Source organism: Primulina eburnea, chromosome 14 (genome assembly GCF_022965805.1).
Source record: "Primulina eburnea isolate SZY01 chromosome 14, ASM2296580v1, whole genome shotgun sequence".
In the NCBI taxonomy this organism is placed as follows: domain Eukaryota; kingdom Viridiplantae; phylum Streptophyta; class Magnoliopsida; order Lamiales; family Gesneriaceae; genus Primulina; species Primulina eburnea.
The window spans coordinates 30,994,444-31,014,549 of NC_133114.1; the positions used below are offsets into that span (position 1 = coordinate 30,994,444).

At 34.6% G+C, this 20,106-nt stretch overlaps 3 protein-coding genes, 1 long non-coding RNA gene and 1 pseudogene across 4 annotated transcripts; 3 read left to right on the forward strand and 2 right to left on the reverse strand.

The window, feature by feature from the left end:
- Positions 1-3,126: 3,126 nt before the first annotated feature.
- Positions 3,127-5,765, forward strand: LOC140812529 (indole-3-acetate O-methyltransferase 1-like). The gene is made up of 4 exons (XM_073170818.1): positions 3,127-3,316; positions 3,452-3,862; positions 4,643-4,918; positions 5,278-5,765. Exons 1-4 carry the CDS (start codon positions 3,206-3,208, stop codon positions 5,629-5,631), a joined length of 1,152 nt encoding a protein of 383 aa, XP_073026919.1. The 5' UTR covers positions 3,127-3,205; the 3' UTR covers positions 5,632-5,765.
- A 2,009-nt stretch (positions 5,766-7,774) lies between these two features.
- On the forward strand, positions 7,775-11,339 carry LOC140811784 (phosphatidate cytidylyltransferase 1-like; annotated as a pseudogene).
- Positions 11,340-11,455: 116 nt separating this feature from the next.
- On the reverse strand, positions 11,456-16,533 carry LOC140811783 (trigger factor-like protein TIG, Chloroplastic). The gene is made up of 13 exons (XM_073169853.1): positions 16,142-16,533; positions 15,660-15,743; positions 15,388-15,516; positions 14,911-14,999; positions 14,381-14,564; positions 13,824-13,914; positions 13,300-13,454; positions 12,716-12,808; positions 12,528-12,620; positions 12,272-12,352; positions 12,047-12,196; positions 11,739-11,834; positions 11,456-11,665 (listed from the first exon to the last, which is right to left on the reverse strand). The coding sequence occupies exons 1-13, from the start codon at positions 16,445-16,447 to the stop codon at positions 11,588-11,590; spliced, it is 1,629 nt and encodes a 542-aa protein (XP_073025954.1). The 5' UTR covers positions 16,448-16,533; the 3' UTR covers positions 11,456-11,587.
- A 409-nt stretch (positions 16,534-16,942) lies between these two features.
- Positions 16,943-19,250, forward strand: LOC140811786 (uncharacterized). Its single transcript, XM_073169855.1, has 3 exons — positions 16,943-17,269; positions 17,360-17,500; positions 17,814-19,250. The coding sequence occupies exons 1-3, from the start codon at positions 17,036-17,038 to the stop codon at positions 17,895-17,897; spliced, it is 459 nt and encodes a 152-aa protein (XP_073025956.1). The 5' UTR covers positions 16,943-17,035; the 3' UTR covers positions 17,898-19,250.
- Positions 17,747-19,462, reverse strand: LOC140811788 (uncharacterized). The gene is made up of 2 exons (XR_012113533.1): positions 19,099-19,462; positions 17,747-18,395 (listed from the first exon to the last, which is right to left on the reverse strand). It is a non-coding gene; the product is annotated as an uncharacterized lncRNA (long non-coding RNA).
- Between the last annotated feature and the right edge of the window lie 644 nt (positions 19,463-20,106).

Sequence of the window (20,106 nt, forward strand, 5' to 3'; positions counted from 1 at the left end):
TGTTGTGTTTGACCAAAGTTTGCTTTTGAATTCCGTCCATATTCCAAAAAAAAAAATTACTTTTGGCATTTTAATTAATTATATATATCTGCTTTACTAAATTTTTGGTTCAAGTTACCAAAAACAATTTTATAAATCAATATATTATTGACATATATAAATTTATCGTCAACATATCATATACTCCATCATCTATTTCACAAATCAAATAATACCTAATATTTTCGAATTCACCGCTCTAAATATTTATATTAATGCATAAAAAATTATTTTTTTAGGAACTTTTACTTAAGGTGGATTTATATATTTAGGGTAAAGTCGTGCATATGTTAAAAAAAAAAGGGAAAAATAAGAAGTAGAAATAAATAATAATAAAAAGATAAATTAGTATTCTTTTTTTTTTAAAAAAATATATATTTTACAAAGATGTATCACTGGTCCTTATCCATCCATCTTTCACCCCGACAGTGTACAAATATCACAGGGACAATAATATTAATTTCGTCAAATTTGTGAGTTCTTGTCTCGGAATTGTCTGCTGAATTCTAAATATGTCCGTTTGAAAATTAAGAATTAAATTATCGTTTCTGTTGGTTTCGCATGAGTCAGTTGAAGACCAAACCTTGATTTCTGGGATTGATTACTCTTTAGAAGAACATATTATTAATTAATATCCTACTTATCTTTCTTTAATGGTGGTACCAAAGGATACTCATATCCCACTAATTGTGCGATTATGCAAAAAAGATTAAAGCAGTTGGTTACACTTAAAACTAATTTAACCAAAAATCATAGTTAGGATCTAGGTAAAAACATGTGCGAGACGGTTTCATGGGTCGTATTTTGTGAGACGGATATCTTATTTGAGTCATTAATGAAAAAATATTACTTTTTATGCTAAGAGTATTATTTTTTATTGTGAATATCGGTAGGATTGACTCGTCTCACAGATAAAGACTAGTGAGACCGTCTCATAAGAGACCTAATCTAATATCTATGTGTTATTCCACCTTAAACCTTTTGAAAATTGTAATAATCGGAGTTTATTTTTTCGTTCACAAGATGAGATCAAAAAATGCACTAGTACTAAATTTCTTATCTTTGTATCATCACATTTTAAATAATTTGGGAAAATAGCGAATCTGGTCTTTTAAGTTTGTGTATTTGTAATTCTGATATATATATTTTTAATATGTTATCTTATTGTGTTGATGATGTAATATAGACATTAAATCAACGTGTAAGAGTATCATGTAAGTACTAATATGCAAAATGACTAAAATTGTGAGGACCTTAGAATAATTACCTTTGAGAACACCAAAATATTTAATTCCATAATTATCTTTCTTACCATACTAAAAACCTTTTCAAGTCACTCCATATTTTAAATAGAAAAAAATCAAAATAAAACTTCTCTTTTAAATCGAACAACTTTTCTAAATCGAAAATAATTTCGTGTTATTATTTAATTATTTGATCAAATTAAAAATAATAACAGCACATGCAATGTATGTGCATCTTTTACTAGTATATATGAAGTATAAGCTATTGGTTGATTTTTAGCCTTTCTACTATTAAGATAGAATTTTTATATATAAATAAGACCAAGATTCAGACGGTTGGATTAAAGTTGTCTCTCATAAAATTAATCTCTTAATCATGCCATAAACACGCAAAATTGGTTTACCGTTGGTAGTTAATTTGTTTGGTAAGGCCCGAATCCACATAAAGTTCGGGCCCACATATTTTCTTTCATTTGTCCTTAAAAGCCCCCACAATGATTCCGTAAAACAGAAACCCATCATATTTATTTGTCCGTTTTCTCTGATAAATTAGTGATAAATCCACTGTTTTTATATACATACATATTTTGATAGTTATAGTAATTTGACGATTATGAAATATAATATTGCGTCATATATTTAGTTAAAAATACAGATTTTTGATTAATTGTTACTCTTTTGAACAATAAACAATCCGTGATACATAATTAAGAACCGATTTGACGAATTTCGAAAGACGACATCTCGAAATTTAAATTGATCAAAACATGTGATCACACTGTCCCACATCGGTTGCATAAATAACCTTTGAGTGGCATATATTGGCTTGGACAATCCTCCCCCCTTGAGCTAGCTTTTGGAGTTGAGTTAGGTCCAAGTTCCAATCTTAACATGGTATCAGAGCCCGGGTTTCACCGTTATGTGTTGGACTGCCTATAATTAGGCCACCCGTTCTGCCCATAATTGGGTTATTTGTAAACTCCACGCTCCAGATGTTCATTCCTGGGCGTGAGAGGGGTGTGTTGATTGTCCCACATCGGTTGTATAAATAACCTTTGAGTGACATATATTGGCTTGGACAATCCTCCCCCATTGAGCTAGCTTTTGGGGTTGAGTTAGGTCCAAGTTCCAATCTTAACAATATCTGAATCTAGTTAGATAATTGACTAAAACATATTATCGATTCATTTGTCTTTCCACAGATCAACGAAGTGCACAGTTTAATTATTATATGTTAAGTTGGATTACTGTAAACATTGTTCACGAAATTTTTTTGACAGATCATTGTTCACGTAATTGAAAACAAAGAAAGAAAATAAATTATGAATTCAATTTTAAACGACGTAGATATTCAAACAAGAAAATCCGGCGTCAATCTTGGGCCTGCTTTCTTGAATTGCATGTGAAGCCCATATCCACTCCTTTTCACTTTTTTTTTATACCATCCACTTTATTATTTTATCAACTACGGATTAATAAATTTAATCAGACAATGCATACTCATTGTACTTATCTGAGCACAGATAAAGTTATACTTATTTATTGGATATGAATTGAATGTACAATTTTTCTATGTTTCATCACATATAATATATGAATGATATATTATCGACAATCACATAATATATACGGTAAGTGTATAATATATTTAAACTATATATATGTGTGTGTAAAGATAAAATAAGATCTTTTGATTATTTAGTAGGTAATAATTGTGAAAATTACATAAATTATGTTATAAAGAATATAATATACAAGGTAAGTGCCATGATGACCTCCTTTCCTATATATAAAACACTCTATGCAGAGCCATTTTTATTACTCACTAGATTTCACAGTCAAATCGTCAGTACATATATATAGATACACACACACAAAAACATATTATATAGATTTGTACGTACGTAATCATATAATTGAGTATGACTTCCAAGATAGATAACGTCGTCGTTTCTAATATGAAGCTTGAGAAAATGTTGAGCATGAAAGGAGGCAAAGGCGAAGCTAGCTATGTAAATAATTCTCAAGCTCAGGTTTGGTTTAATTCTGTGATATATATATATATATATATATATATGTATATATATATATGTATGTATTACGTATATATTGTGATATGAAGGTTTTCTAAATTTCGTGGAATAATATAATTTTGTGTTGTGTCACAGGGGCAACATGCTCGATCCATGCTCCACCTTCTGAGAGAGACACTGGACGGCGTGCGGCTGAGCTCGCCGGATTACCCCTTTGTGGTGGCGGACCTGGGGTGTTCTTGTGGAAGCAACACGATATACATGGTGGATGCCATCGTCAAACATATGAGTAAACGGTATGAGGAGGTAGGTGATGGGCTGCCGGAATTCTCGGCGTTTTTCTCCGATCTCCCTTCCAATGACTTCAACACGCTCTTCCAACTCCTCCCTCCCTATGGTGGGGTCAGCATGGAGGAGTGCCTCGCCTCCGACAGCTGCCGCTCCTACTTTGCTGCCGGAGTGCCGGGTTCGTTTTACCGGCGGCTCTTCCCCTCGAAATTTGTTGATGTTATTTATTCAGCTTTCTCTCTGCACTGGCTATCTCAGGTATGTCATAATATTGTGGAAACATATACTTAACAATTGAGATAACATTTTTAGATTAAAGTTCTAAAAAATGTTTGTTTTTTTCTCTCTATTAGAAAAGTTTTTAAGTATTTCCTTTTCATAATTCTTTTAAAATACATGATATTTAGGAACTAATTCTATTTAAATCCATTCTCATCATATGTTTCTGAATCCATTAATAAATTTGATCTCTTCTATTTGTCTAAAGATGCACCATTAAGTTCCTAACCTTTTGATAAATGTCAAAAGTTGGATGGACAATGGCCAATGTTAAAATAAAAGACTTTTTAATTTATAAAATTACAAATTTATAAATTTCTTTTTGTGGGGTTTACTTAAATATTGATTATAATGATATGAACTAATTAGTTATTCTAAATTTAAATTGCATGCATGATGCATGGCTTTTCTAAGTTTCAAAAATCATGGTTAATTATTACATAATATTTTTTACGTCCTTTACAAGTTATACTGCCGGAATATTAAGCAAAAGTCGTCGCAATTACCTATGTTAATAGTTAAATTATATTTGCATGAAACATAAGGAATATATAATATATATATATATATATATATATATATATATATATATATATATATATATATATATATATATATATATATATATATATATAATATATATACTTTGATTAAAAATTCAAACTGGCAATTTAATTTACATAAAATACGGATATCAGAAATGTTCCTGCTTTATATTTTTCTCTGCAATGTGATGCATACGCAACATGCATACTGCAGGTACCTGATGTGGTTTTGGACAAGAGATCAACGGCGTACAACAAAGGTAGGATATTCATCCACGGTGCAAATGAGAGCACCGCGCTTGCATTCAAGAAACAATTCCAATCTGATTTAGCAGCCTTCTTGAGCTCAAGATCCAAAGAGATGAAGAGGGGAGGAGCTATGTTCTTGGTTTGTTTGGGTCGGACTTGTCCCGATCCTACGGACCAGGGCGGCGCCGGCCTTCTCTTCGGCTCCCATTTTCAGGATGCTTGGGACGATCTTGTTCAAGAGGTATCTGATATTAATTAATTTAGGGTTATCTCCATTTCATTTGTATTTTAATTATTTCTGTCACGATGTTTAAAATTAAACTTGGAGAGAAATTACTCTGTGAAATCATAGCAAATGTCATGAATCATGTCCCCCATTGTCACTGTGCTATTATTGTCACTTCTCCAACATGCATAATCTTCATATTGCTTCATACCTTATCATTTCAAATAATGTTACACTACTATATACATGATAACGTCACACGTCTCAAATTTTACCAAAAATTCGAATTTCACATGTTACAAGAAAGTATATTTTTTGAAAAATAGACGCATATTCAAACTAAATGATACATGTCGATCTTTGGGTAATTACAGGGTCTAATTAGTAGTGAAAAACGTGACAACTTCAATATCCCTGTGTACGCGCCAAGTCTAGAGGATTTCAAGGAGGTGGTGGAAGCAGATGGCTCTTTCAACATTAACAAGCTCGAAGTATTTAAAGGTGGAAGCCCACTGGTGGTGAACCACCCTAACGATGCGGCGGAGATTGGCCGAGCTCTAGCCAACAGCTGCCGTAGCGTCAGCGGCGTCCTTGTTGATGCCCACATTGGAGATCTGCTAAGCGATGAGCTCTTCTCTCGAGTTGCGAGCCGAGCCACGAGCCATGCAAATGAGCTGCTTGACCAGCTTCAGTTCTTTCATATAGTGGCATCTCTTTCTTTAGCTTAGCTAGACTAAAAAAAAAATTAAAGATTGGTGTATTATGTGGGAATTTGTTTTTTGTTTAGCTAGTTTGTAACCCTTTATCGACCCTTTTCGTTCTCTTTTAATTTGCATGTTACTAATGACTTGTTAAAACAAAAACTATAGTCTCGAGCCATTACTATTTGTGCTTGGAATTTTCATTGTTAAATAAATTAGTCAGAGAAAACTCAAGTTCATCTTCTAGTTATTTATACTATATATTATACATATTATCACAATGAATTTCAAATGACTTCAATATTCTAGAAATTTGAAATTCATTATAATTAATATACATTAAGATTAATTGATTTCAAATACTTCCACCAAATCATTTAATGAAACATCAAAATTTTAATGGGAGGCATTTCAATTTGAGACCTTCCGGCCATATTAATTTTAATTAGCAAGGGATCGAATTAGTCATTTTTTAAAATATATTTTGTAGAGGGTTATTGTTTAAAAGAACAAGAAAAAGAAAACCCTTTTTCAGTATTTTACTATATCATGAATCTTGTAATGTTTTTTATTTTTAAAAAAATGAAGGATGCATTAATGTATTAATAATTTTTAAGGAAATTTAATTCTTTTAGAGTTTGACGTGCAATTAGTCCTGTATTATACCGAGAAAAGAGTAAATCTTTTGTGAGACGGTCTCACGAATATTTATCTGTGAGACGGGTCAACCTCACTGATATCCACAACAAAAGTAATACTCTTACCATAAAAAATAATATTTTTTATGAATGACCCAAATAAGAGATCCATATCACAAAATACGACATATGAGATCGTCTCACGTAAATTTTTGACCAGAGAAAAAGAATAGGTGGGCAGTCTTGAAAAAGTAAAGACCACTGTTACTTGTTCATACAACATAATCATACTAATATACCGACATATATATGGAAAAAAGTTCTTTGATTTCCTACTCTACATTTACTCTTTTTTCTCTCCGTTTTATTTTTCGCAGATGCAAAATATATAATAAAAATCGAAACATTTAGGTAATATTTGGTACATCGTATAAAATGATGTAATGACATAAACGTGTAATATGAGTATTAAAAAATTATTATATATATATAATGATATAATGATTGATTGATAAAATGATATATCATTCATAATATATTGAACTCTCACCCAACTTCACTTCACTATATTCATGTCAAACGTATACTTCAATGTATCGGACTTTAATTAGTTATTTCATTATTTTTATTTTATTATATAAAAAATTAGATATTTCATTTGAAAAGTCAACTACATATGTAGCTTTTACATTAACCCATCTTTAAATAATTCTGGACTGTGCTGTCAATTCAAAAATCAACAAAAAAAAAATCAGACAATAATTAAAAGATGTTTTTGAAAATGATTACTTAATAGTGTTGTTTTTTGTCGACAAACTTATCGTCTCGAAGCTTCACTTTCCAACATTATTTTGTTCCCCGACTTTCTTATGTTATCAATTATATATCATACAGACAAGCACATACACTGTACGTATTTTTAGATATTATTCATTAATATGTCTATATATATATATATTATTCATTAATATTCATTATAAAAAAAATATTGTTTTTTATGTCAAAAGTATAATTTTTTATGATAAATATAAGCATGATAGACCCGTATTATGAATAAAGATCTGTCAACCGTCTCACAGAAGATTTACTCATTTTAAAAGTAAAACAAGTATAATAAAAAATAATTTTTTTAGATGATTTTTAATTAACTAGAAAAATGATTTGATTTGAGATTTGAATGAAAGTCGAAAGTCACCAATACTGAATATATTCGAAATACTTTATAATATTGTAAATTTGAAAAGAAAAAAGCAAGAGATATGATTTGAAAAATATTTTGAACATGATCCACAACACAATATTTGATGCGTTTTAGGTTGTGTTTGTATCGATTAATTTCAAATTCACGAATTTCAAATAATTTTTTATCGCTTCATTAATATGAATTTTAAGTGCACAATAAAACCATGCAAATCATATTATTGGATTTTTAAAAATAGAAAAAGGAAAAAGAATCCACGTGTCACATTATTATCATCCTGAAGCATTTCCGCTTTTTCCGCCCACTTCTTGATCTGGAAATCAAACTCATATCTCGATTTCGAGTTCTGAAACATATCGATCGATGATCACAAAATATCGACCTCAAATTGCATCTATTTTTGTGCATTACTCTTTTTTTTTTATCTCAGTTTTCTGTGGTTCTCGTATGAGATTCACTGTGGTGCAAACTGCAAACATTCATCTGCGATCGAGAGGTATATTTTTCTTCATATCCAGAATAAAAAATTGTTTCCTGAATGTGATTTTTGTTGGTTGGTGGAACTTAGATCACAAATCGATGTGTGAGTGATCGTAAATTAACAAAATTCTTCACATGTTTCTCGTTGATCACAACTCATTTGTCATTCCTGTCTCCTTAATTATACTCTAATTGCTGCTTTTTGGGGGGTTATTGGCATATATATATTTGATATATCAGTCTCAATAAAGATGGATCAGATTATGGAGAATACCAAAAGCTCCAATTCCTGATGAAATTAATTTTGACGTCACAGAATAGAGTAACGTTTAACTCACTGGCAGGGGAGTTCAGGTTGTCGAATAAAATTCCAGTCAAAGCTGAGGTTAGATTCCATGACTCATTATTTTACAAAACCGACATTTATGCACCATGTGATTTTGTATTACAGGGCTTCTGAGCTGGTTTGAATTACTGTTTCTTGTTCATCATCATCATCATCATTAGTTCATCACCATCAGCATCATCACCATCAGCATAATCAGATTGAAGCTAGAATTTATTTTTACTGCACAAGTTATAATCTTTGATTCCAATTCTTGATGTTCCGTTTTCTCCCTTTTCTTAAATTATAAAAGATGCAGAAGGAAGATGGCCATACCTTACCATCAACGCTGACCAACAGAGTTCGTCAACGTAGACGTTCACAATCACAAGAGGTGACAAGCAAGGGAAATACTTCTTCATACGATATTATTAACTCACTGATGATTACAATTTCGTGCATATATCATTTATAGTCATCGCATGCAAGTTTAATGGAATGATGAGATCTTAATGACAGATTGCTTTATTATGATCACTAGCATATTTTCATGAGATAATAACCATGCATGTGATGCAAGAAAGTTGGCAGAGCTGGACGAAGGCCTTCGAACTTAAAGTGGTTTTACACCTAAGAAAATGTAATTCTCTTATGGACAGACTTTTTCCGACATAAGCAAATTAAATGGAAGCCACTTGCTTGATGATCAAACCAAGTATAGAGCCATGTGGATTCGAACTTATTCATCTTTATGGATGCTTGGAGGAGTCATGCTCATTTTATCTGGGCCATCTGTACATTTGTGCAATGGTAGTTATTGTCCAAATATTCATGGCAGCGGAACTTTTTCATTTACGTAGAAGAGTTCATGAAGATAAGCGGCTTCCATGATTTTGGCTCGTCAATTGGTAAGAAGGCCCCACACAACGCGCACAGCATTTTCACGATAAACATTTTCTGTTTTCTCAGATGTAAATGATCTATACTGTGCAGGTATTTTTTCTTTACGGCAATGCTTTATGTTTATGGACGAATTCTCTGTCAACAACTTGTTAATACTGTAACTCCAGATAAATTCTTCCACAGACTTTGAATGGCCTAGTCAAGTATCAGATGGTCATTTGTTATTTTCTTTACATTGCAGGTCCGTATAATTTGGAGCTTTTCAATAAGATCAGTTGCATTCACTAGCTTCGTGTTCCACTATGGAGCATTCGTTTTTAAGAATCAGAATCAACTGGTTTATGTTGTTATGTCTCCTTACTCAAATTCTATTATCTATGAGAATTGGACATTCACCCAAATCAGTTACAGGAATGATGTGGTTCATTCTTGCTCTGAAAAAGAAGATGTACAAGTATCAGTTTGGTCAGTATGCATGGACACACATGATTCTTATAGTGGTCTTTACTCAGTCCTCATTCACTGTCGCAAATATTTTTGAAGGAATATTCTGGTAAGTAAATATCAAGTTGGTTTTTGTGCTACAATTGACAGGGTTTTCTGTTGAACTTCAACCATTAGAGGTTCCCCGATCCTTTTGACAACAGAATTGCATGCCATATTATCTCCTTAATTCATTTTTTTTTTGCTATTCTTATGAAATCACACAGGTTTATTCTTCCGGCATCCCTCATAGCAATCAATGATGTAGCTGCATATTTCTTTGGCTTCTTCTTTGGTAGAACACCATTAATCAAACTATCCCCGAAGAAGACATGGGAGGGATTTATTGGAGCATCTATCGCTACCATAATTTCTGCATTTCTTGTAAACACTTTAATCCAATTTGACTTGTCAGATCGAACTTTCTGGTTACATCTTGTATAAATTTCTGATAGCATGCATACTGTTAAATATGTGTAAAAAGTGTGTATGTTTTAGAAATTTAACGTGTTCCTCACAGCTTGCAAATATTTTGGGACGTTTTCCGTGGATGACATGTCCAAGAAAGGTAACCTCTGTTACGGGAAAGATTATAACAAACCAAAACATAATATGAAATTCTGTTTCTCGATAATAACTGCAGGATCTATCGACTGGTTGGCTTGATTGTGATCCCGGGCAGCTTTTCAAGTCAGAATATTATTCGTTTCCTCTTTGGTTACCTCAATGGGTGAGATAACAGAACTTTTGAAGCCACATTGTAACGGTCAAAATCTTTAACTTATTTAGCAATACAGAAATTATACATGAAATGCGGTGAAAACAAAATTTGGCACGCATGTGAACACTATCATGTTTTGAAATCATGGTAAGCATTCTTAAAATGGATTTTGTGTTTTGGTTATAATGAATCTGCAGTTCCCATGGAATGGAATACGGGTCATGCCAGTGCAGTGGCATGCTTTGTGCTTAGGTTTGTTTGCATCAATTATAGCACCCTTTGGAGGATTTTTTGCTAGTGGTTTGAAGAGAGCGTTCAAGATCAAGGTGGGTATTATTTCAATATCTGAACTAGGGATTGCATCAGTAACGATCACTCTCCCTGACAACAAAATACCGATTTTTCCAGGATTTTGGAGACAGTATTCCAGGGCATGGTGGTTTTACTGATCGAATGGATTGCCAGGTATGCTGACCGAGCATCCCGAGTCCTTGTTATGGAATTCGTGTGGCTGTTTCTGCCAAAAATTTCTAACTATTTGTTTGTCCTGTACTAAATGCTAACAAGCATTCTGCATGTCACGCAGATGGTGATGGCTATATTTGCTTACATTTATTTTCAATCCTTCACTGTCAGTCAGGTTAATTCAGTAGACATGGTATTGGATCAGGTCCGTAATTATCATTCGAACTAATTAACGGGATTCAATAAATTCATTGTCACTAATTAATTCTACGGCACAAAAACATATTATTTCAAATCACTCCATTTGCAGATAACAAGAAACCTCAGCTTCGAGGATCAGGAAAGACTGTATTATATGCTTGGTCAACTATTCAAAGAATAGCTATCTGGGAAGTATTGAAGTTATGGAGGCTATGTCTCCTTTGACCTGATCTCCCGCACGCAATTCTTTTTGTATTAAAAAATGCGAATTTCTTTTGTAGAAGAATATGATAAAATCTTACATAAAGATGGATGGTTAAAACTGAACATTATAAGCAGCATCTTCTTTGTAGGAAACTACAGTTTTGAATTGTGAAACCATAGCTCTTTAAGATAAATACAAATATTGCTGTTAGTTTATCGTTTGTCGTGTGTGGCGTTTAACTCTTCATGGGATTCCAGTAGATAAACATGGTCAAGTTCACAAATTTGGGAATAATTTCTCCGGACAGATTTAGCAAACACAGATCCAACAGCTAATAAGTGTGCTGCATGGCAAAATGTTGTTACTTGGTTATGTACTGGATTTTGGCTCGTTCTCTTAGCCATTCTAGCACTTTGGCTCCCTCAAGAACCTCTTGTACCTAAGCAAGATAAACATAAGATCACGCTAAAGAAAATGTTGATTCCGTGTTATAAAGATTCAACTTTTATCACCTGCGCTTTAACACGCTCCTCATCATATTCTTGGTTATGCTGTTTGAATTCAGCAGTCGAATTCTCAATTTCCTTCACCAGATCGTCGGTTAATATCTGCATCAAATTCAAAATTATATAGCTTAAGCATTGAATACACTAGTATTTAAAGAGCTAATGTTTTGCTTCAGAAAAACTTAAGTTGATGCTTGACCATAAAAAAGTAGGAAAATGCAATTGGGAGGAGCAGAGGACCTTCCTTGAACAGCACATGAGCAAATTGGGTTTTCGAAATAATGTTATGATTTAAACAGGCTATAAAAATCTACCTGCAGATTTTCACGCTTGAATATGTCGCCAACTGCTAGATTCTGCTTTATAATACTTGTTATATTTTCTCTATTGTTTTCAAGGAAATTCTTCACTGCCTTTGGACTTGATAGAGATGCCAACTGTTTTTCATCAAGTTTTCTATTTGCCTAACCAAGAAACTGATCATGAGTATCGATTCTCTGAGGAGAGAAAAATCACACTCAGGAAGGGCAAACCTTCACCTGAATTTGTAAGAGTTGAGCTCCATATAGTTGTCTTCCTTGTTCTTCAAACAATGATGGAGGAATTTCTACTTCAACCATCTAAAAAATTTAATAGGGACACATCAATATTAAGTTGAGATATACAAAAGAAGGTTTCTTGCAAGTCAGGGTGCAAGAACGAAGAGGGTTTTGATGCCGATCCAAATGCACAAGGAAATAAATACATCAAAACGACTCCGAACATAGAAAATTTTCAGACGTTAGTGGGCAATACTTTGTGTAACTGGTCCAGAATAGCATTATCAGTTGCTTGTTCCTTAGCTGTTTGCTCCAATTCAAGAAAATTTTGCAACAAAATTCTCTTCACCTGCAGAACAATCTCCAGTAAGACTGTTAAGATGGAGATTAACGAATCAAGTAATATCCATTTTTATCATACTAATATCAGGCACAACAACTTGCCTCCTCAATGGTTGTGCATCCGTTCAGAATCTTTTCAGCAAGAGAGTCGTTAAGTTCAGGTAAATCTCTATAAAACAGTTCCTTGCATTCTACCTTAAACAGAATGAGGCATCAAGGTCATACTAATTTATTAAGAACAGTTTATTTACCACAACAAACACGAAAGTCTCAACTAGATATAGAATTACAGATGTCTACAAATCGGGGGCATGTTAAGCAGAAGCAAGAGTAAATATACATATTAACTTAGCAATGCAGAAACAATTATTGAAAGTAACTCAAATCAAGAATTAGATGCCAAGATGCTCCCAAATTCAATGCAAAGAAACAGAATCTCTAAATTGGTATACAGAATTGGACTATGTGCGAAGATACTCAGGCTCAGAGCAGTCATTGCCAAAATAAAAATAATCACAACAATTAGCTTTTCTTTTGTGAAAAGCTACAAAATACATTACAAAATAGATAAGAATAAAAATGATTCATAATGCTTTCATACACATGTCAGCGCATTATACAAATCTTGCTTCAGAGCACAATAAAAAATCTTAAAATGGTCCCTATTAGAATAAAAAGGAACAAACCGTGAATTGAGCACAAACTCCGCGAAGATCTTCCTGCTTCCAAGAATCAGGAAATACAAATGGAAATGACTTTGTTTCACCGCGTTTCATCCCAGTAATTGCGATCAAAAAATTTGGAAAGACTCTATCTCCATCTTCCGTATCAAACTGAAATGCTGAAACACAAGCAAACATTCTCAAACACACATCTGGCAAACCAATAAACTCAAAAACTTACATATATAGAACTTTGTTTCTACTTTTCTGTTTATGCATGATCTACAAGGTTAAAATTAATTACATGACACAAATCATAATTTTTAGGACACATTTCAGGTTGATGTTATCAATATAAAGCTCCAAGCCTATAAACAATCAGTTTTCTTTCCTGTTCATATCCTTCCACTGCTTCTGTTACACACAAACTGTAATAATCATAAGGTATAAAAGAAACAGTACCCCACAGCTAATAATTGATGTACACATGATTTGAGTAAGAACACGGAACGAACAAACGAAGTCACACACAAGTATTTGAAGCAAACCTTTACTCTCTGCAGATGGTATAGTTTTAGGAGTTGACTCATCTTGCTCAATTGTAGTGGCTGATATATCAAGAATCGCAACATCACCTAGCTGCAAAGGTTTTAGGCTCGCTTCATTTTTTCTACTAGCTTGCAAATTTATTGGAAATTGCTAGAAAAAATTTAGCCATTGCCTAATTGCATCGAAGTTCCTTGTGATTCATATATAAACGTTCTCAAAAGAAAAGCGAAACAAAAAAATAAAAACCTCAATCATGATAATACAAACTTTCAAAGATAAGCCACGTTGAAAGTTCAGTTGCCTAAATATCAGCAAAAGAATTTTGGAAAATGATAAAATAAGAATCATAGTATATACTGTATAGACACTAGTAAAGAGCCGTTCATAGAATTACTTCTTCTCTTCAGTGACAACAGGGAAATTAGAAAAAAGAAAAACACAAGGTCAGAAGCTTTTCTAAAAGACCTAAGATCTCGTAACTCAAGTCTTGAATTTCCACATAGGTACATCAAGAACCCTGACTTCCTATATCAGGAAATGATGAAGTGTCATTTACCTCCAGTCCTCTGCCAGTCACAATTTTTAGTGCACCGAGGGCCTTGAGACGACGACTGAATTCTTGCTCAGCGGCAGTTGCAGCCTCTATTTCCTTGTCAATGTCAACAACAATTTTTAGATTCTTGTATCCATCTTCAGGAATCCATTTGAGTTCAGGCGCCACTTCGACAATAACATCATATCTATGCTCCATGTTTTGAAGAATGAAAATTAGCATTAGCACGTGAATCGATTCCATATAGGCACATGCATCATAAACATGAAATGAAATCCAGAAGCATCCTGATCCAAAAAAAAAACCCAGAAGCACCCTATAACCAGTCCACAAGTGAAAGTCAAAGGGTTGTTTTTATTTGTCCGGTGGACCTTGCGGCAATTTTTCCACATGGTTCCCTTCTAAAAATGGTTAATATACTTTCTGTAGACAAATACTTAATGAAACATCCATCAACAAGTATAATTTGCGGTAAACATACAGCAGCAGTCTGTTCAAATAATTATAATAATAATAATAAATGATGGACAGACCTCAGAAATTTCAGAGAAGAATACGTGTTCTCCATTTCTGGAAATTTAGTTGAAATGCGAATTGAATCTTCAAGAGCTCTCCCACTCACCTATGAAGTAACATGAATCAATTGCAATTTAAGCAATTAAAATATCAGCTTCAGCAAGGATATCTTTACCATGTTATCAAAATTCAAGATGAATGTTTCCTCAAAAAACAATCAAGATGAATGAAGATGCCTCAATTTAGCACAAAGATAACACTGGTCTTTTGCTGTCAGAAATAAATCTGCATTTAATCTATTTATTTTTTTTCCTGTACCAAAGAAACATGGCTGCTCTATCTGCAGTCTTAACAAAACTACGCAATACAGCGTATATGAGACCGGCATAAAAATTCACGGGATATCCCAGTTCCACATAAATAAATCCCCAAAAAAATCGATCAACAGTTGAGGAGACGTGGAATAAACACCAGATTACAGAAAAAAGGCACACCGAAGACATTGCATGTGGAAGTGTTCTCTCTAAGATAGTTTCAACTACAGCCTTTTTAACAATTTCCTTTCCAACATAACCAATAAGGATATCCTCTGGAACATTCTTCCCGGGGCGAAACCCTGGGACCTGTAAAGTGATGATGCAGAGGTTAGAACAAACACGCACCCCATTATACATCTCAGATGGAATCACTAATTGATATTTAAGTGGAAACTAAAGAATGAAATCCAGACATTAATAGTAATTAAACATTGACAACTAATAAGTACCTTGGACCGTTTCGTTAACTCTTTGAGAACTCTTTTATAACAATCATCGCATACTGCAGCAGGAACCTCCACACTCAACCTTACCTGCATAAAAAAATCCATATAAGTCGTACGAACTAAAATGTGACTACTCAGAGCAAAGTAGGGCACCTGCGAACCCTCGTGAACTCAGAAAAACAGATATAGAAAAATGTAAAACTCGATTTCAAAGAAAAATGTGATCTTGGAGTTAAAATGCCTAGAAAAAATGTCTATTAAATTACGGGGAAACAATAAGAAATCTGCAATAACATAAAAAAAAAGCTTGAAAAATGCAACACTTGACAATTTCAAAGAACAATGTGATCTTGGTATCAAAATGCCAAGAAAAAATGTCTGATCAATTGCCGGGCAACAATAATAAATCGGAAAGGACCGTCAATTGAAAAGGGATACGAACTTAACCACTCAAAAATCAATAATAAAAAAGAAATAACACTGACTCTGGAATTCGGTTCCGGTGTCTCAATAACTTGAATATCAGCGGGAAGCTTATCACCAACGGAGCTATGGACAGTAGCTGGGGCTGCTGATGCTACGAAGCGGGTAATTACTTTTTCACAGGGCAAGTACTTGGGATGAACGAAACGGCGGGGAGATGTTGTGAATGAGGACTGCTGAATTCCCTTGAAGGGCTTAAGATATTGAGCAATGGGAAGTGAACGAGTACAAGGAAAAAAGATGGCTGCAGCGGGTTTCCATTGAAAGAATTTCTGGGCTGTTACAGTGGTAGAGCTGCAGAACTCCATTGTTGGAGCGACCACTTTCCTTGTAACTGCACAAAGAGAGATTCTAAATGGTTTTTACAAACGGGGAAGATAAGATATTTTTTATGAGCTTAAAGACGTTGACGTAACGAATTGCTTTTTCGTTCTGTGTTCTCAAAAGATGACAAGGACATATAGTAAATTCAAGAATTTGATTATTTTAATTTGTTAATCGAAGATTAGCGAGTATATATAGGTAGATGGTATGAGGTTAAAGACAAATTAACCGTACGAAACGGTGGAACCTCAAAAGCAACAACCTTAAAGTAAGGTGTCATGAAAGTAGTTACCTTTTCTGTCACCACACCATCTGCTCCTGCTTTAAACATTGTTCCAAAAGTTGAAATTGCTCACTTAAATCATGATGTCTCAACCAAACAGTAGTAGTTAGATTTTATGCTTCATCGCGCACAAGTAGCTCCCCCTCATTAGAGAATTAAACTTCCACACTATCGCTTGCGAGACTCGATTCCTGATCATGCTTTAAACATGTTCCTACTTCTTCCACCAGTTCTTAGATAAAGGACCCACCTCATTATTTTGATTGGAACTCCAAATCCGAGAGAAGAAATGGAAGGAGTGGGTTCGAGACAGAGCCGGGCGTCGTCGAGGTACGGTTCCAGCCCTGCAGCGCCGGTGTTCAGCGGTCCTGTGAGAAAGTGGAAGAAGCAGTGGGTCAGCTCTCGTCCCACTAACACCAGTGGGAACAACCGTAACGACGGGCCTCCGCTCCTCCTCTGCCGCTGGACCCCACTGTCCATCGGAGCTGATGAACCCCGGAAACGCCGCTTCCGATACACTCCGGTATGTGGGTTTTTTTCCATGCGCACTTTCTTTTTTTCATTTTGGAGTTTGGTTGGAGTTGGGTAAAGGTCTTTATCGTTGGCGCTGCAGGTCGTTCCCATCGAGAAGGGAGACACAGAAAGCGTTGAAAGGTTGAGGAATGAAGACAAATTAAGCGAAAGGAATCAAACGAAAGGCTTCAGGAATGGTAGTGATGCTAGCAACGGAGATATCTCTACTGAGGAAACTCAGGTTTTTCGCTTTTCCACACTTATTTTTTGCATTTGTTTTGTTTTGTGTTTCCTGTGTGTGTAGTTTTTGCATTTGTTTTGTCGTGTTTCCTTTGTGCTTGTGTGTTTTCTTCTACATTGATGAAGTTCAGGTGCGTCAGTAGTCAACATTCTTTACTTCAATGCCCCCAAAAATTCTCTCAGACAAGATCGAAGTCAAGTTGCAGAGCATTATTTCTAAGCTATGGATTCCTGCTTCTGTTAAAAAAATAATAAAAAAAGAAATAACTTGTAATCTTTCCATTTGATACTCTGGAAATCAATTAAATTTGCAGGAACTTAGTGAAGATCAGTGTGACTCAAATAAAATTGCCGTCGACGGCTTGTTCTCCAAAGATAAAAAGAAGCGTGATCGTTAGCCAAGGGTTGTAATTATAAATCCTCGCCAAAATTCTATCAGGCGCAGATTATTTTTCTTGAATGCCTGTTTGGCTATTTGCTTAGATGCTGTACCGCTCACTAAATATTCACCAAATTTTACATAGCTTCGGCTGTGTTTCAATAAGCGTTTCGAATTTTAGATGCACAAGGCGCATCCAGTCTCGACTTTGAAAGGGTTCAAGTCCACAATAGTGCAAGTTCATCAGAAAGCTTATCTTGGATATCTCGTCACTACATCAGGATAAATCAAATAGACATCTCAATTCTGCCTCTGCTTGTTCAAAATTTCGACTAACATGAAGCGTGTAATTCACAAGTAATAACCACCAAATCTCAGTACGTCCTGGTCGCGAGCACAATTTGTGCGCTGGTATGTCTCACGGCTGGGATCCTATTTCAGCTTCCTCATTGTTAATCGCCACAGTAACAACTACTTCCGCTGGCCTTATAGCTCTGTCATGCGGGATGTATCCTGCCTGTGGTGGGAACAAAACGAAACTTTCAATGAACCACGCAGAGACATGTCTAAAGTTTCGAAACAAAAATTTGAAAGAAATCCAGGCTCCAGCCCCGTTATCCCGAAAACAAATATGTGAAATACAAGGCAATGCATCTGGTAATAAATACCTTTAGAAGGATCGCCACAACGTTAAGCCTCACCTTAGGAAGCTAAAGCTCTTCCCCACAATACCTCTAACAATACGAATAAACACTCCAACCACCACAGTCAAATACCTCAAATAAATTTAATCAATCGAACTAGCTACATTATGATGAATTACCTCATTTCAAAATCCATAGTAATTAGTAACAGAGAAATGAAAGGCAACTAGAAAGCGCATGATTAAAACCAATGGCTAGATAAAAGATGGAACGGCCACTCAATCCTAAATTTTTACAGCAAGCTACAGAAATAAGCATATCATAAATGACTGATATTAACAGAAAATTATGCTTCAGGTAAAAAAAATCCTCAAATGGTCTCCCTCCGACAACTTGGCGATATGAAAATGTTTAAGGGTAGGCTAGCAAGAATGAAAACTACAAACACCGTAAAAGAACACTAAAAACTTGCAAAGATACCAACTTTTCAACACAACCAGCAAAAGGCCTAAACCCTAGCAAAACCCAAAATTCCCTTTATCAAGAACAAATGAAAAAGGGAAATCAAAAGAGTACCTGACCATTGGGGTAAATTAACTGATTAGAGAAAGTGGAGAAGTATTTCCGTCACCGCGGCAGACGTGGAGCGGCGAGTTGCGGCACCGGGACAACGCGATCCTCGAAAATGGATAGCTATCCTGGTCGCCGACATAGCCGATTAGCTGTGGGGCGGCAATGTTAACATCGCAGCGGGGAATAAAGAGGAGATTGCTGGCTGACAGCACAACAGCAAAAGGATGCCATTGTTAAATGAGTTAATTATCCCCAAAAATATAGCAAAAACGCTAGAAGATCTCCATTAAAGTTATAGGTAGCGAGCTATTCGCCACTCCATAAAAAAATTGGTTCCTGATCGTTTTTAAGGTTATCGAATCGTCCTCTCAAGTTTAAAGATAATCATCTTGTCTCGAGCTCGGCTCATTTATGTGCACGGTCGATCTCAACTGGTTTATTGGACTTGAGTGTATAATAACTTGTATTGTCTCATTTTGAAAATTGAGGGTAAAATAAACGATTGAAATACTTATAGAACGATAAGTCAATCCTCTTAAATTATATATCTTAGTCGACTTTTTGGCTAATTATGTTTGAAGAACTCGAAAATAAATTGGTTAAATAGATGGATAAGTTATCTTATTTAACAAGTTGTATGTCTGGTCGAGCTCGAGTCAGACTCGTTAAACATGATAAATGAGTTATTAACGAGCCGCTTTCAAGTTATTTGCAGTTTAATAATTTTTGAACGGACCGAGCTCAAGTCAGTCTCATTAAACATGATAAATGAGTTATTAACGAGCCGATTTACGAGTTTAATAATTTTTAAGCGAGTCGAGCTCGAGCTTCATAATAAAAGCTCGAATTGAACTCTAGTCGAGATTGAGCGTATCTTAAACTAATCGAGGCCGGGGTATATAAAGTACCGAAAGTTAGAGTTTTTCTATAGGTTTTAGAACCGTTTCTATAGGTTTTTAGAACCATCTAAAATTCCTTATTTTGACTACGTATTAAAAATAAAATTAAATA